The sequence below is a fragment of the Elephantulus edwardii genome, unplaced genomic scaffold (genome assembly GCF_000299155.1).
Source record: "Elephantulus edwardii isolate Elephantulus edwardi_28Jun2011 unplaced genomic scaffold, EleEdw1.0 scaffold00098, whole genome shotgun sequence".
Lineage (NCBI taxonomy): Eukaryota > Metazoa > Chordata > Mammalia > Macroscelidea > Macroscelididae > Elephantulus > Elephantulus edwardii.
In genome coordinates, this window is record NW_006399848.1 from 1,396,066 (window position 1) to 1,414,723 (window position 18,658).

General features: G+C 40.3%; 1 protein-coding gene across 1 annotated transcript in view; it reads right to left on the reverse strand.

Moving 5' to 3' along the window:
- The window catches only part of ABCB1 (ATP-binding cassette, sub-family B (MDR/TAP), member 1), a 98,451-nt gene extending 84,903 nt beyond the window's left edge, over positions 1-13,548 (reverse strand). Inside the window, exons 1-2 of the mRNA XM_006891486.1 lie at positions 13,525-13,548; positions 9,568-9,733 (exon numbers count right to left, since the gene is read on the reverse strand). Of these exons, the coding sequence (XP_006891548.1) occupies positions 9,568-9,733; positions 13,525-13,548 (190 nt within the window). The remainder of the gene's footprint in view (positions 1-9,567; positions 9,734-13,524) is intronic.
- Positions 13,549-18,658: the final 5,110 nt, after the last annotated feature.

The following is an 18,658-nucleotide window of genomic DNA, read 5'->3' on the forward strand; positions in this document are numbered from 1 at the left end:
ACCCCAGGATCTAGACTTATTTGTCACGTGCCTTCTGTACAGACACGGACTTTAAAACATGGATAGATTCTCCAAACTGAAAAACTAAAAAGTGGTAGAGGAAGTCAAACTTCTGAACCTAGTCTCTAACTTCTTAAAAGAGTGACAGGTACAAAGAGCAGAAGATTTGCAGGAGGCATAATCCACAGATGGTGCCATCCAAAGATAGCATCTCCCACTAGAGACTCCACAAAAGAAAGATGCGAAATCTCCTCCTGTGCAATTTACAGCCTCTGAAAACTCACCGGAAAGTTAAATTGATGGCTAATGTGTCAGTTCCGACTTGATGGCAATAAGTTTGCTTTGAGTTCGTTGTTGGAAGTGATTTTTTTGTTTTTGTTTGGGGTGTTGGGCTTTTTCACCATCTCACTGCATTTTGAGCATTGATATAAATCCAGACACCATCTTAAAATCTCCTATGTTCTGTGAGCTTTCTAATCACCTAAGCTGCCACAATCTTGACAGAAACACTTAAGGCTATGTTGTTGTTGTTACTCAGTGTGGTCAAGTCAAGTGCAACTCATAGCAACCCTCATATGAACAAAAGATTTGAACACTGTCCTATCCTGGGTCATTCTTATCACCCCCCCTTTGAAGGAAGTTTCATTAACATCCAGAAATGGCTTTAGAACTTGAGTAAGCCTAGCCAGCTTAGTTAGACAGAGCTCTAGTGGCTTGGTGGTAAGGAGCTGCATTGCCAAAGGCATCTAGTTCAAAGCCACCAGCTGCTCCACAGGAGAAAGATGGGCAGTCTCTTACCATGTGATTTACTGCCTCTGAAACCTCTTTAGAGGGTCAGATATAGGGTTAGAGTTCTGAATTTACAGTACACAATAAGCTTTCTTAGAACAATAAAGGCTTTTACATAGGATTATTATTGTTACTACAGAAGTCATTTCACCTCACCTCCTAACCAACATCTTTTTCTAGTTCAAGAAAATACTTTTCACTGAGTGTGGCAGATTCTCCTGTATTAATAGAACTTTCCTACAGTTTTTGTCTTTTGCGGAAACCTCTAGTTGCCATCTCTATAAAATCATGAATACGTTCCTGATCAGTTGTCACTTGGTATTAAGATTTAAAAACAAAACATAATAAAACAATTTATATGACTGAATAGATTTTAGCAACGCCTGGAATGGAATACCATGCCCTTAAATTATTTTTATATTATTTCCACTGCTGAGTTTGTAACAGTTTGGAAACTGATCTGATCAAAAGCTTTCCTGCTTTTAACATCTTTCTTCTCTTCTATATACAGTATGCTTAATAGGAAATATTTTTTAAGTGACTCTAACTATTGTAGTGCTTCCCCCTTTAGACACAGGTAAGGAAAGAACAAAGAAAACTTGAAAATATTTGTCTAAATTTATCAAGAAGAGAACAGTGAGTCAAACACATGGCAGAGCAGAATCTGAACGATAATCCCAATTGGGAATGATATAATGCAAAGATCTATAAAGATCAAAACGCAATTACCAATTGACAAGGTGTGACGATGCAGCCATTTTCTGGACAGGATGACTGATCAGCAAGAAGGCACAAAGCTCTGTCTAGCACAGAGAGAGTATAACAGTTGAACTTACCATCTGTGTGGGAACTCACACATACTATGTAAAAGAATCTGAGAAGTCAAGAGATGGCAATGGGCAGTTACTATTCAAAATATATACTTATTTGTTTTCTTGTGAGAGTAAGTTAGCTAATGTCCAGGAATGGAGGAAAATTGGGACTATTTGAAGAAGAAGAATGTGGTATCAGTATTGGAGGAAGAGTCATCAACGACTGCATCATGTAGATGACACAATCTTGAATGCTCAAAGTAAAGACAATCTAAAGCACTTGCAGCAGAAGATCAAAGTCTACAACCTTTAATATGGGTTACATCTCAACATTAAGAAAATAAAAATTCTCACCACTAGTCTAACAGGAATCATCATGATAAATCGGGAAATGTTTGAAGTTGTCAAATATCTCACATTTCTTGGGTTCACAATCAACACCCCTGGTATTAGCAACCAAGAAATCAGAAGATGTATTGCACAGGGAGAGGTGACTAGCAAGGACTTCTTCAAAGTTTTAAAGAACACTGACATATCATGAAGAAAAGCTCAAAATCACTGGCAATAAGAGATGCAAATCAAAATCATGAGACATCATCTCATTCCAGTGGCAGTAGCAGAGTTTAACAGGACAGCAAGAAGTGAATGCTGGAAAGGATGTGGAGACATAGGAACTCTCATGCACTGTTGGTGGGATTGTAAAATGGTACAACTACTCTGGAAGGTAATTTGGCATTTCCCCAAAAAGCTGAACATTAAGATTCCTTATGATCCAGTTATTCCACTCCTAGAAATATAACCAAAGGAAATTAGAACTGAGACACAGAGATCGCACACCAGTATTCAGGCCAGTGTTATTCACAATCACAAGAACATGGGGAAAGCCCAACTATCCAACCACAATAGACTGGATTGACAAATTGTGGTTCATTCAGATGATGGAATACTATACTATGCAGCACTCCAGAAAAACAATTTTGAAAAATACTAACTAGGGAGAGACTGGAGGACATTATGTTGAGTGATCTTACTCAGTTTCATATGAATAAATACTGCACAGGACCTTTATTGTAAAAACGGAAGAATAACTAGTAAAACATGTATGGGGATCCAGGGAGGGAAGAGCGAAGAGCAGAGCAGGAAGGGAAAGTAGGAGGGGAAATCAAAGGGTCTCACAACTTGGTGAGTGAAAAGGGGTGGGTAAGAGAGATGGGAAAGATCTGGATGGGATTTGGAAAACGCAGAATACTGATGAGCATGGCTTAGTGGTGAATGAGTTTATAACATATAACAGATGAGAATGAGTGTATGAAACACAATGTGAATGAAGGACAGTGTGAAACACAATGAATACAAACTTAGTATGCAAACCAATGTAAAATTTAAGAAAAAAAGAACAGTGATGTCAGTTTAAATACTAGGGTTGACTTGGTCTAAGTCAGTACCTTTTCTGTTATTTGCTATGTATCTGAAAGTTTGACAGTGACTAAAGATAACAGAAGAACCTGATGTCTTTGAATTGTGTTGATGGAGAAGAGTACTGAATATTCCATGGACAAAAGAACAAACAAGTCAGTCTTCAAGGAAGTATGGCCAGGATGCTCCTTCGAGGCAAGGATGGTGAAACTTCATTTCATACACTTTGGGCATGTTGCCAAGGGACCAGTTGCTGAAAAAAGACACCAAGCTGGAGGGTCAGAGAGGGAGACCCTTAGCAAGTTGGACTGATATAGTGACAATAACAATAGGGTCGAGCATATCAGAGGTGGTAAGACACCAACCTCACCACCAGGATAGGGCGAGGTTCAGACCTGTTGTTCACAGGGTCACTATGAGCTGTTGCCAACTTGAGGGAACTTAACAACAACACACATTGTCCAGGCAATAGAAAGAATATGAGTAAGAATTTAGTTTAGGGAAAGGTCAATCATTACAGCACACAATACCTTTATCATGGTCAACAACAGCTCATTTCTGTTAGTTTCAAGAAGCTATTTGATAGTTTTCTCCAACTGAGTCCACTGCCAGTAGTTGTTTTATTAATAACAGCTCTCAAATATTTACTGTTAACATATTATGAGTTCAGATACTATCTGTTTAGATATAGGATGCAGGTTCTCATCATTATTACTATTATTGTTATGTGCCAGCATGTTGCAGTAGACTCAAAAGTCAACCCACTAGTGAATTTTCAGAGGCTGTAAACTGAACAAAAGAAGACTGGACATCTTTCTCTAGAGGGGCAGCTGGTGCTTTCAAACTGCCTGCCTTTGGGTTGGCAGTGCAACTCATTACTCACCAAATCTTCCAGAGATTCCCAGATATGATTGGTATTAATACTCATCACACTGTTCTAACCATTTATGTGTCTCAAAATCACTGTTGTTGGCTCAGTTCTGACACATAATGACCCTCTCCTTTGGGTTTCTGAGGCAGTAAATCTGTATAGGAGGAAAACGGATACTTTTCTCCTGTGAGGCACCTGTGGAATTTGAACCAGGAACCTCACAGTAAACTTCATCAAAAATGAACAGGAAGGAGGGCATGGTCATTAGGGGCTTGTACTGTTTAACATGAAGGTCAGATCTCTTAGATGGTTGGGATCTACCAGTGACTTAAAGGGAGAGAGGCGCAATCTCCTCCCATTTATTTACAGGAGATCCCCAGAACCCATGGACCAGTATCAATGGAGTGACATATACCCCAAACAGGTATACTTTTGGGCCTGCTTCTAAGGAAAGGATTCAACACATTTATCAAATACTTAAAGGTCCCAAAGTCAAAGGTCTTTGTAAAGCTGAATAGTATTACTGCAGACATCTGCAACATTTCTACCACTTCCGTCAAAGTGGGTTATAAATCTTTGTGGTGTTGTAAGTGCCCCAAGCTAAGTGTGATTTATAGAGACTCTGTGAACAACAAATCTGTCCATGTCCTATCCTGTGCCATACTTATCATTCTGCACACACTGGAGCCCACTGACACGGACACTGTATCAATCCATCTCATTGAATGTCTTTCTTTCCTTCACTGTTCCTCCACCTCTGGGTGGTATAATTTACAGCCATCAGCTGTGGTTATATTTTCTTTTTGTGGTCACATTTTTGAAATATCCTTTGACTTAAGAGAACTGTCCCACAGACTATTCAGGTTTGTAATCTTTACAGAGCTCTGTTGGCTCTAGTGTATAAGGAGTTGTGCTGCCAACCCAAAGGCATCTAATTAGAAAGACATAACTGACTAGTTGCTCCATGGGAGGAAGATGGGCAATCTCCTCTCAAGTGATTTATAGCCTCTGAAAACCCACTTGAGGGTGAATTATGAGTCAATTCTCACTTGACAGCACATAACAACACAACGTGTGTGTGTGTGTGTGTGTGTGTGTGTGTGTGTGTGTACACAATGACATATCTTATAGGAAACCCCTCTCTCTAAAATTTAAAGGAAACTTCAACACCTCAACAAGAAAAAGACAACTCAATTTCAAAATGGGCAGGGATATGAAAAGACACTTCACCAAACAAAGCATTCAGATGGCAAATAAACACATGAAGAGATGTTCAAGACTGTCAGTTATTACAGGGATGCAAATCAAAACAAAATTGAGCTATCATCTCCCTACAGCAGTAATAGCAAAGTTCAGTACGATAGTAAAAAAAAATGCTGGCAAGAGTATGGAGAGATTAGAACTTTCATACGGCTGGTGGGAATGCAAAATGTTGGCTTTAAAGCACTTCTTTAAAAAGTTGAAAAAAGAAATATTTGACCCAGCAATTCTACTATTAAGAAAACTCCAATATATATATATATATATTAAGAAATAACAGTCTCTATATAAACAGTGATATGCACACCCATGTTCACTGTAGCTTTATTCATAAGTGTCCATCAGTGGATGAATGGGTAAACAAGCCATAGCAATTCACGTCGTGAGGGACTATGCAACACTGAAAAACAATGAAGCATAACGTCAAAGAATCTAGAGGACATTATACTGAGTGAAAAAAGCCAAAAACAGAAAGAAAAATATTGTATAAGAACACTATAAAATAAAGCTCAAGATAGAATCATTCTTTAAGGCTATTAGGAAGTAAAGGAAGGGAGAGAGGAGTAAAAATTAGTAACCAATAACAAACACTTATTAAAATAGGGGAAGGGAAAGGCAATACAGAATAACTGGATGATCAAACACTGTGGGTATTATAATTACATTTATAAATGAAAATATATAACCAATATTTAGCTTTGAAAATTTCACTGAAAAAAAAAACTCCAAACACTAAAAAAATTATCCTCTTATTTGTAGGCTTGTTAACCATTTATATAACATCTTTAGAGAAATGTCTGTTCAAGTCTTTTGCTTATTTTTTAATTGGGTTGTTTATATTTTTCTTATTGTGATACAGTTCTATTTCTCTGTATAAAGCATGAATATATATAAAGAATTGAACACAAATATCTAAAAATATATCTATATAAACAAAACCCAGTAATTTCTGCCATACAGCAACCCTGTAGGAAAGAATTTAAGTGTCCACCAAGATGATTGTTATTTAAAAACCTAGAAAATACTAGAGATGATGATGTTGAGAAATTGGAGCACCTACTCTATTATTACTCTATGATTAGGGATCTCTGATAGCTTAACCCTAAGAAGCTGCCTGCATGTGGTTCAAATCCACCAGCTGCTCCACAGGAGAAAGATGGGCAATTTCTTCTCATGTGATTAATTGCCTCCAAAAACTCGCCAGAGTCAGCTATGGGTCAGTTCTGAATCAACAGTACACACAGTAACAAGAACTCTATTACGAGCTGTGCTCCGGAGGCTAAGCAGCAAGTTGTGCTGCAAACCCAAGGCATGTGGTTTGGGCCCACTAGTAACTCACAGGGGAGAAAAATGGGCATCTCTTCTCCTGTGATTTCCAGCCTCTGAACACCCACTGGAGAGTCATTTCTGACTCAATAGCACAAAAGAGTAACAACTCTACTGCTGTGGGAATGTTAAATAATACAGTACTGTAAGAAACAATTTGGTGTTTCCCTAGCAAGTAAACACAGACTTATCACCTGACCCTGCTGAGTCTCTGCTACTATATGCTCCACTCATGGGAAGAGTAATCAAGAAATAAAAAGATGTATTGCATTGGCAAAATCTGTCATCAAGGAACTCTCCCAAGGACTTAAGAGCAAGGATATCAGTTTAAATACTAAGGTGTGTGTGGTAAAAACCAGGGTATTTTCAATTGTTTCCTAAGCATCTGAAACTTGGACAATGAACAAAAAGATGACAGAAGAGCTGATACTTTTGAGTTGCACTGTTAACAAAGAGTACTAAATATACCATGGATTGTCAAAAGAACAAACAAGTCTGTCTTGGAGGAAATGTCGTTCCTCCAAGCAATGATGTTCCCTCCTCCTTGGAAGCAAGGGTGGTGAAACTTCATCTCACATTCTTTGGACATGTTGCCAGTCCTCAGAAAAACACATTACGCTAGGAAAGCTGGAGGGTCAGAAAAACAGAGGAAGACTCCCAACACCATGACTGTAACAATGGGCTTGAGCATATTAGAGATAGTGAGGGTGGTACAGGATAGGGATGCTATGAGTTTCAGCTGATTTGACAGCACCCAAGAACAATGTATCTCCTAAAGTATCAAAGTTTGGCACTCAAATACTTGCATTTCAGTGTTCACTACAACCTGATTCACCATGTGACCATCAAAAGATGAATTATATATAGCATACAATGTTTACACAGCCTTGCTTGCTGAAGCTGAGTAGTGCCTGAAGTGTTTCCTGCAGAAGGTCAAGGAATGCAGTCTTCCCGATGGATTGAAGATCAATATAAAGAAAACAGAGATTGTCACTACTGGGCCAATTGGCAGCTTCATGATAGATGGAGGAGATTGAGGTTATTAACAATTTCAGCTTGTCCAGCTCTTACCAGTAATCAAGAAATCAAAAGATGAATTGCGCTGGAAAAATCTGCTAAGACCTCTCCAGAGTGCTGAAGAGCAACAGTGTCAGTCTAGAAACTAAGAGGCACCTGATCCAGGCCATGGTCCTCACAATTACTTACTGTAATCAGACAGGTGGGCAATGCCTAAGGACAATGTAAGAATTAATGACTTTGAGTTGTGGTGCTGGAGAAAAGTATTAAACATACTATGGACTGGTAAAAGAACAAATAGTTCTGTCTTGGAGAGGGTGAAAACAAGTTGCTTTTTAGAGGCAGGTATTTTGAAGCTCTATCTCACATATACTTTGGCCACTGGCCAGGAAGTCCCAGATCCTGGAGGAGGACATCATGCTGGGAAGGGTGGAGGGTCAGCGCAGGAGAGGAAGACCTTGGACGAGATTGATTGATATGGTAACCAGAATAATGGGGGTAAGGGTGTCAAAGACAGTGAGACAGGCTCAGGCTGAGTATGGTTCAGAGCTACTGTGCACAGGGTCTCTGTTAAATCACAGACAACTTGACAACATAAAACCACCACCACCACTTCAGAGCATTATTCAGCTACAGAAATATATGAAGTTCTACTATATGCTATGACATGGATAGGCCTTAAAGGAATCATGCCAAGGTAAAGGGAGCTCTGGTGGCTTAGGGCTAAGGAGCCGAGCTGCCAACCCAAAGCATATGATTTAAAGCCATCTGCTGCTCCACAGGAGAAAGATGAACAATCTTCTCCCATACAGTTTATGGCCTCTGAAAACTTGCTCAAAGTTCGGCCAGTTCCAAGTGAACAATACTCACAACAAAGTAAAGAAGACAGACTACTCCACTTCTGTGACATATGTAGAATAACAAATTGACAGAGACGGAAAGTAGATTAGTGGCTGCTAGGAATTGGGGGAGAGGTTAAGGGGACATTATTGCTTAATAGGTAAAGAGTTACTATTTGGGGTAATGAAAAGAACTGGAAATGCATGAACAACACTGTACGTTAATGTCACCAAACAGTACACTGAAAAGCAGCAAAAATGGTATCTTTTTATGTTGTCTATGTGATGGTTAAGATGTGCTGTCAAGTTGGCAGTTATGATGGAGACATTCCTCCATCTGCTATGAACATCCAACTGGTTTAAGGGGACTCTTAGCAGGGATGTGGCTTGTAAGGAATAGATAAACAAGCCTGGCAGAGTTCTCAGGCTCTCTGTTCCATCTGGATCTTGCATCTGGCTCAGCACTTCTCCAGGTCTCGAACTAGCAGCCTGTCTTGCCTGCTGACTTTGGATTCATCAGCCTCCACACCTGTGTGACTTAGGAGAAACCTGAGGTCTCCTGAGGTCTTTGTACCTGGGTCTTGTCAGCCTCTATGAGCAGGTATGTAATTTTCTTTACATAAATATATCTTCAGAACTATTTTATTAGCTTTATTCTTTAAAGAACCAAGCCTAAGGTCATTTGATTGACCACCATTTAAATTTTTTCCATTTAAAAAACAGTCCAATCAAAATTCTCAGATTACTCCTAATTAAAGCTCCCTTATCCCTTTTAACAGGTAAAGTGGCACTATTTAATTACTCTATTAAAATCTTCCATAAATGTCTCTCTCCTGAATTCTCATTACCTTCTACCGTAATACCTTTGCCAAAGCATACTACCCTTTTTTCATTTCTTTGTTGTTTCCTCCCCTCCCCTTTCAGATGCTTCCTGCCCCTCTTTTTTTCCATAACTAATTCTCACTTACCATTTCAGGTGCTGTTAAATCCCCTTACCTCTTTCTGAAACTTTATGGAGTAGTTCTGGGAGGTCCACTAAATGCTCTTTCTTCAGGGACACTATCATCTCACACACTCCATCTTCTCAAACTCATTAAAAATAAACAGTGGTTCATACACTTTCATTTCTCACAGCACTGAGCATACTAGGGAATACTTACCAAGGACTCTTCAAACATTTAGTGACTGATTTTTCTTGTAAGATTCCAATAAAGTTAGGATCACAGAAAGTACTTACTTTCATTTGGTAGCAAAAGGCTCATGTTTTGATTTCCCATGTCTGCAAAGCTATCTGTCATATCTCCAAAAACCAGCATCATGAGAGGGAGTGCAGCTCCGTGGATGACGGCGGCCAGAGTCCCCAGCAACATATACAACTTATCAAGCCAATTTGAATATCGAAACTAAAACAAAACAAAAAACCAAGAAAGCAAAATGTTGTGAATAAAAATGCTTAGCTGTTTCAAGTAGAGATTCGCTCTACCTTCAAAATACATCAAAAATTCAAACACTGTTCAGACGACCACTGCTATCACTTTGTCTGCGCTATCATCTTTCTATCAACTTTGGGCATGTTGTCAGGAGGGGCGATTCTTTGGAAAAGGACTTCCCGCTGGGAAGGGTGGAGGGTCAGAGAGAGACCATCAGCAAGATGGACTGACAAAGTAACCATTGCAATTAGCTCAATCCTATCAGGGTGGTGTAGGATAGTGTGGAAATTATTGAACAATATCACACACAAGAAAAAAATCCTGCTGAAGATTATAAAAAAAACTGGATAAACAATGTACTGAGACAGTACAATGACAGAGAACTACCAGAAATACAAGCTGGGTTTAGTTAGAAGAGGTTGTGGCAGTAGAGACATTACTGCCAATGTCAGATGGATCTCGGCAGAAAGCAAGGAGTACCAGAGGAATGTTTATCTGTGCTTCATTAACTATGCAAAAGCATTTGAATTTGTGGATAACAACCAATTACGGCTAATCTTGAGGAGCATGGGACTCCCAGAACACTTGATTGAGCTTATGCATAACCTGTATTTGTACCAGGAAGCAGTCCTCACTCAGAATAGACCAAGGAAACAATGAGTGGTTCAAAATCAGGAAGGGAGGGCATTAGGGATGCATCCTGTCTCCATACCTTTTCAATTTATATGCAAAACAGATCATTTGGGAAGTTGAGCTTTATGAGGAGAAATGTGGCATCAGAACTGGAGGAAGACTCATCAACAGCCTATGTATTGCAGATGACACCACCTTGTTTGCCGAAATCAAGAAGGACTTGAAACATCTGTTGCAGAAGTTCAAGGACTACAATCTTCAATATGGATAGAAGCTCAACATCAAGAAGACAAAGATTCTCGCCACTGGGCCAACTGACAGCACCATGAGAGATGGTAGAATACAGGGCAATGAAAAAGAGAAAGCCCCTGAATGAGACAGATTGACAAAGCAGCTGCTAACAACGGGCTCACACACAGGAGTTACAGGATGTGAGAAGAAACGGACTTCACAGCACTTTAAAACAACTTCCACTAAGTTGTGAACGCCTTCTTCATATTGGATTCATTGTCTTCTTTTCTTATATATGAGATTTGAATGCAAGAGATGGGACATCCTGGGTATCTGTCTCATGGGATTAAAATAGCAATAAAACGTTATTGCTCTAGTTTTTAGTATAAAATAGAAGGTAGCTCCATCTTATGGGAAAAATCTTGATTGCCAAAGACCCGTCACATGAAACCGCTGAACAAAGATGCTTTTTACTTTAAAAAAGCAACCTGAGTCAAAGAGCTTTAACCTAGTAGAATCAGCATAGATATAAAGTGATTTTATGGCATTACACTTCAAGAAGGCATTTTACTGTGTGGAACACAACAAATTGTGGCTAACCTTAACAATGGGAATCCCAAAACACTTGATTGTGCTCATACAAAACTTATACCTAGACCAGGAAGCTGTTGTCAGAACACAGCAAGGAAACACACTGCATGGTTCAAAATCAAGAAAAGAGTGTGTCAGGGATATAACCTTTCTTCCATACCTTTTCAATCTAGACATGGAACAGATCATTAGAGAGACTAGACTTTATGAAGAAGGTTGGGGCATCAGGATTGGAGGAAGATTCATCAACAATTTGTGTTGTGCAGAGGACACACCCTAGCTCACCAAAACTGAGGAGAACCTGAAGCACTTTCTGCAAAAGGTCAAGGACTGCAGCCTCAAATATGGATTGCACTTCAATACCTAGAAAACAAAGTTCTTGCCACCAGGCCAATAGGTATCATGTTGTTTTTGCTGTGCACCTCTGAGATGAAACAGACCCATAGCTGACCCTCCAGCAGGTTTTCAAAGGCAGTAAATTGCATGAGAGCCTATCCTTCTCCCTTGGAGGAGCTGATGGATTTGAACCATGTGCCTTTGGAAGTACAGAACAGCTTCTCACCCACTAGGCCAGCAGCACTCCTGATATCATGACAGATGGAGAAAAGATTGAGGTTGTTAACAATTTCCGCTTGCTCTGACACACAATCAACACCGCTGGTACCAGCACACAGGAAATCAAATGACAAATTGTGCTGGGAAAATCTGCTGTCAAGGACCTCTCCACGGTGCTAAAGAGCAATAATGTCAGTCTAGAAACTTAGGTGTGCCCAATCCAAGCCTTGGTCTTCTCAGTAACTTACTATAAATCTAAAAGATGGACAATAACTAAGGATAACAGAAGAAGAGCCTGTGTTCTGAGTTGTGCAGCTAGGGAAGAGTATTGAACATACAATGGACTAACTGCTAAGAGAACAAAGAGATCTGTCCTAGTGAGGGTGAAACCAGGTTTCTCCTGGGGGCAAGGATTTTGAAGTTCAGTCTCATATACTTTGGGCATGTTACCAGTAGATGCCAGTCATTGGAGGAGGACATCCTGCTTGGAAAGGTCAGTGTTGACGGGGAAGACCTTGGATGAGATGTACTGACACTGTGACTGTGGCAATGGGGTCACATGTGTCAGCGATGATGAGGCTGACTTAGGATAGGGCTAAGTTCTGAGCCACTGTTCACAGGGACATAGTTCTCAGGATCGTATGAGTTGCAGTTGACTCAACAACACATAACAACAATGAAAAGAAAGATGAAAGGAAGAAGGCAAATGCATATTCATATGCAAAGGAGCATACTTTTCTTGAGAAGACAGAGTCTGACAATAATTAATAACAATCTGTGCTTCTGTAGCTACAGATCTAGAATGACAATTATACAGATCTAATCACACTCATGGCTGGCATGTCAGAGGAAAAAGAGAAAACTGTCTCTGGATTCAAGGAAGTGACAGGACCATAAAATAGAGTAAAGGTCTCAGGGCTCTGGGACAGATCCATCTGAGAGCACTTCATGTGTCTCCTGTGTAACTCAAAGAACTAGTTAACGAAAGTCCACAGAAAGATAAAGTAGAAGCAAGATGATGAAACTGGGAGTAGGGCTATGAAGATAAATGCCAGGGCAGGTGGTGGCTGTACTTTTAGGTAAGTTAGATGTAGGCAGCAGGTTTGTAACCTAGGGAGGAAGCCCGGGTTAGAAGTCATAAACCTAGGTTAGGATGATTAATTAAAACAAGAGCAAAAATCAGGGAATCTATATGAAATGGCAACAGTAAACTCTCTGCTGAACTTATACATTGTTTCTGAGGAGAAAAACTAACCATAAAGGTAGTAAACAAGGAATTTAGAACACTAATAAGTACTGAATTGATAAGGAGAGAAATAAAATGACCCATGTTTGGCAACAGTATAAGGTAGTCCCTAAAGAGGAAAGGAAAAGTCAGTTAATGAGATACTGAACGAAAATTAAAGTCTGAAGTTAGAAAAACCTAACATACTTTTTTTAAAAAAAAGATCAGCTGCCCTGGATGTTGCCACATGACTCCCTCCTGAAGGGCAGTCTGCAAGGTTTCCAAAGGTGATTCTGAGGGGTTGGTGTGGGTGCTTTTTTTAGTGTTTTTGTTTTTGTTTTTATGGCCAAGGCTTTTTTTTCCAAAGCACATAGTAGTGGACTCCAATCACCAGACTTTCCATTAGCAAACAAGTGCATTGACACTTTACACTACCCAAGAATTTCAGTAAATTCTTAAGCATTAATAGTGATTACATTTCTTTCACTCAGTGATATGTAATTTCTTTAACCTAAAAATATTACTTTACAACTGAAAAACTTGAAAGAGGCATATTCTGCATATTTTTTTTTCTTCAAATCCACTGAAGCACAGGCTAAATTCAGCTCTGAAGTACTTTGCCTTAACTACACATTCATTTGCTGCCAAAATAAAGCAGACATGAGGGGAAGAAAAGGAACAAGCGCCACCTTATCATAACTTTTTCACTCCTGGAACAAGAAACAACTCAACTCATTGCCAGTGGGTCGGAAGTGACTGACAGTGGACCCTCCAGGAGGTTTTCAGAAGATGTAAATCAAAAGAGAGGAAACTCCTCATTTTTCTCCCAAGGAGCTGCTAATGGATTCAAACTGTCCACCTTTGAGTTGGCCACACAATGTCTTACCTAGGAGGTCACCAGAGCTCCCTAGACTCCATGAAAGCACACAAAACATCAATTCCCTTAATGAAAAGAACTGATGTGCAGAAATTTCTCTCTTCACCACCACTGTCTCCCTTAATGCCTTAGAACTAACCACCATAAAAGCAAGCAAGTCATGAATAGAAGCTTTAACTGAAGGTCTATCAGAAACCAAAGAGCATACAAACAGGCAATGATACAACCACAAGTGTCTGGAAAGAAACATCACACAGGGTAATGTGTCTAGCAACAGGAAAGGAGAGCTCATAAGGACTAGCTGGCTAGGAAGGTGTCTGAGAAGGTAACATTAGAGCTGAGATTCCAGTGACAGGAAGAATTTAGTAAATCATTAGGTGATCTGAGGACAGCGCACTGCAAGCAGAAGAAAGATAAAAGGCAGAGATCCTGGGATAGAAATAACCACTAGTGTGTCTCAAGAAGCAAGAGAGTGGCCTCTGTCGCAAGAGAAGAGTGAGGGTTCAGATTTGTCTGCAGTGAAGTCACAGATGAGGCAGAGATTAGATAATGAAAGGCCTTGCACAGCCACAGAAAAGCCTAATTTGAAGCAAGGAATTTAAACTTTATTCTAAATGTTCCATTGGCGTGTAAAGGAAAAGCAATGGAAGATTGTTATCAGATAAAGATTATTTCATGTGGTTGCGATGGGGACAATCCTTTCTAGAAGTGTAAAACTAAAGGACAGACTTAAAGCGGGGGCGGGGTGGGGAATGGTTGAAAGAGCAGGCTTGATGAGGTGTGACAGGTAGGATTAGGGTCCCTCTGAAACATCTGAATCTGTTTCTTCACCTGGATAACACAAAGATGCTTGTGTCATAAACCAACAACAACCCCTTACATGGTAAAAGGGATGTGTGAATACTGAATTGATTAAGGATCCTGAGACAGGAATAGTACCCTGATTTACTCAGATTCCATATAAAGTCACTGCAATGATCCTTCTAAGGGAGACAAGAGAATCAGAGATAGTTGTAGGTGATATGGTAACTGAAGACAGGCTAACCCACTGGTCGCCAGACTATCAAAAAGTAGCTGTAACTGAGAAGGCAAGGAGACAGCTTCTCCACTTAAGATTCCAGAGGTTACCACTGGCCAGCCAACACTTGGAACTGAGATTCCTGACTCTAAGAACTGGAAGACAATAAATCTATTTTGTTTTCAACTGCTAAATTTGCAGTATTTTGTTACAGGACCAATAAGACATTAACATGCCAGGTCAAAAATACTCAAGGATAACAAAGAAATCCTAAAGCTAGGTGGAGTAAAAAGTTATCATCAGGGGCTGAGACATTTGCGTTTATTACTTCATTTATGGAATCCACCCAAAAGATAAGTGCAAGGTCCCCATTCACAAGTGTAATTTATTGAAGTGGCATACAGGTGAAGGTTGCAAGAACTCACTAGGGCAAAGAACAAGAGCTGATCTGGTGAATACGTTGGTTATAAGGCTGTCAAAATACTGTGAAGAAGCAAGTGTAATCAAATACCCAAATCTTCAATCAACTAGAGGTTACGAGAAAAATCTTAGAGGCTAGGACCATTGGAAATGGATTCAAACTACTATCACTATCAAGAATGAAAACATAATTCCAAAAGGAGTATTGCATGAGGATCAAGAAACAATCTGGATATGGCTATGTGGAGAGAGAGGGATTTCAACATCATCACTATTTCCCAAGATAAATGTTTACAGAGCTCTAACTTCACAGGCGAAGGTGACACAATAAAAACTCAAAGCGGGGAGAAAAAACAACACCCTGGGGAAACAATGAAGAGAAAGAACGAATGAACATGGTGGTGAGGATCATACGTAGCTGAGAGGTCATGATGCCATCAAAAAATTAAATTACAATATGTTGTGAATGGACTGCAAGACAGAAAGTAAAAGCCACCCTGGTATGTGAAGGGAGTCAGAGGTGGAGTTCCGAGAGTGAGGTAATGTAAAGGAAGATTACAGCTGATGTGTAAACGTCAGTAGAAATGATCTATTTGACGGGAGAGATAAAAAAATAGAGACAACAGAAAGAAGACAATAATGGCAGGCCCTTGGGAAAAAACAAGAGATGGGAGTCAAAGTACAGTGAGGGATCAGTTTTAAAAACAGGTTGCTTCCTCTACTGTAATGAAAAGAAAAGGGAGGGTTTTCATCCAGATACAGGGATGTTTGCACATTTGGATAAGAAAATGCCCATTACTTCTAGGCTGATGGTTTACATCCTGTTTATGAAATGAACCCAGAGATGAGTTGAGGGAACACATGAAAAGAACAAAGGTTTCACACAGTGGGAAGAGCACTGGCAGGGTTTCTGTGCTGGTTACAATCCGATGTGAGGTTTTCACCAGCGCCAACCCAAAGTGGGTGCACAGGCACCAAGATGGCACAGAGAGGGCTTTGCCTGGCAAAAGACAGGTGAAAAAGGTTTACAGTAAGAACATAAAGATATCAAAACTGCGCTTAACCCTAAGCTCAAAAAGAAAAGCACACAAAGACAGGAAGGAGGTGGTGAGAAATGATGAGTCAGAGGACGAAAGATCCCAGAGAGAACACTGAGCGGGCAGGCAGGAGAGGAGATGGTAATCATAGAGGCAGAGGGCTGTGTGAGTCACTGTGGAGGCGGGACAGTCATAGAAGACCATAAAAGCCCGGATGTGAGCATGAGAGTGGATGGCTGCCGCAGAGGGGAGGTAGAGGTTACTACAGCTGTGGAGGTCAACGAGTGGTTATTCATATTTCCATAAAAGTCACAAAGATAGTGACGGCGTCAGGGGTGTAAAGAGAGACAGTGAGACAGGTGGCAAAGTGTCCCATGACTAGGGCATGACAAGGGGGTCAGAAGATGATAACATCAATAAAGAAGAACACTTTCATTGCAGCTGGTAATAGTTTAACCAAAACATCATAAATAATTAAGGTTGTTAAGATCATTGACTCCAGTATAGGTAGCAATCTGGACAAAATTCTTTGCTAGCTCCCTGACCCAGCCCTAGTTCCAATGTGACTCTGTGACTCAAATACGTGACTTACCTTTGCTGAATCTGTTTCTTCACCGAAATTACACAAGTTTTTGTGTTACACAGCTAATGGCTTAAGAAGTTTTAAATATACCTGAAATGCTTAATAAATACATGGTACAGAAGAAACACAGGATTGCGAGTTATAATCTATTTAGAATAAAATTAATGTGTCCATGTTGTTGTTGTTGTTGTTGTTATATGCCATCGAGTTGCTTGTGACTCATAGTGACCCTATGTACAACAGCCCTAAACCCTGCACTATCCTGTGCCAATCACACTGCCTCTGACACACCCATCCCAATTACCCCAGTCACTGAATCAATTCACCTCATAGAGGGTCTTCCCCTCCTGCGCTGTCCCTCCATTCTCCCGAGCATGATGTCCCTTTCCAAGGATCTGCCCTCCTTACAACATGTCCAAAGTATGTCAGGCGAAGCCCCAGAATCCTTGCCTCCAAGGAGTAGCCTGGTTTAACCCTCTCCAGGATGATTCTGTTTGTTTTCTTGGCAGTCTATGGTACATTTAATACTCTTCTCCAGCACCACAGCTCAAGGCATCAATTCTCTTTCTAACCTCCCTAGTCATTGTCCAACTCTCTGATGCATAACAAGTGATTGCAAAGACCATGGCCTGTATCAGACGCACCTTAGTTTCCAGAGAGACACCGTTGCTCTTGAGTACTTTAGAGAGGTCCCTAACAGCAGACTTTTCCATCGCAATACGTTTTTTGATTTCCTGACTGCTGGTGCCAAGACTGCTGACCGTGGAGCCGAGCAAACTGAAGCTGTGAACAATCTCAATCTCTTCGCCATCCATCCTGATGCTGCCGTTTGGTCCAGTGGTGAGAATCTTTGTCTTCTTGACATTGAGCCTCAGTCCATACTGAAGGATGCAGTCCTTGACCCTCTGAAGCAAGTGCATGAGGTCCTCCTCAGTTTCAGCAAGCAGGGTTGTGTCATCTGCATAACTCAGATTGTTAATAGATCTTCCACAAATCCTGACGCCACACTTCTCATCGAGTCCAGCCTCTTGGATAATCTTCTCTGCATACAGGTTGAAAAGGTATGGAGATAGGACACATCCCTGGCGTACACCCTTCCTAATTTTGGACATGCTCTGTTCTGATGACTGCCTCTTGGTCCAAGTATAGGTTTCATATTAGCAAGATTAAATGTTCTGGGATTCCCATTCTTCTCAGAGTCAGTCACAGCTTTTTATGATCCACACAGTCAAATGCCTTTGCATAATCAATGAAACAAAGATATACATTCTTCAGGTATTCCCTGTTTCAGCTAAGATCCATCTAACATCAGCTACAATATCCCTGGTACCACGACCCCTTCTAAACCCAGCCTGGACTTCTGGCAGTTCTCTGTTGATCTGCTGTAGAGTCACATCTGCTGACAAGAGTTTAGCCTCTAAGGAGTATATCTCATGACAGATCTCCACAACCCCCCCAACTTTTCTTTTCCCTGTCTTTATTTTACCTATTTCTTCAGTTGCTTTAGAGTGGACTGTATTTGTTTTAAAAGGCTATCTGAAAGACTGAATAGTGGTCTGTTAAAAAGAAATTAAATATAAAAATAATTGTTGCTAACCACTTGGCCAACTGACTGGAAGAGATCTATATTTGCTCCCATTCCAAAGAAAGGTGACCCAACTGAGTGTGGAAACTACAGAACAGCGTCATTGATTTCACATGCAAGCAAGATTCTACTGAAGATTATCC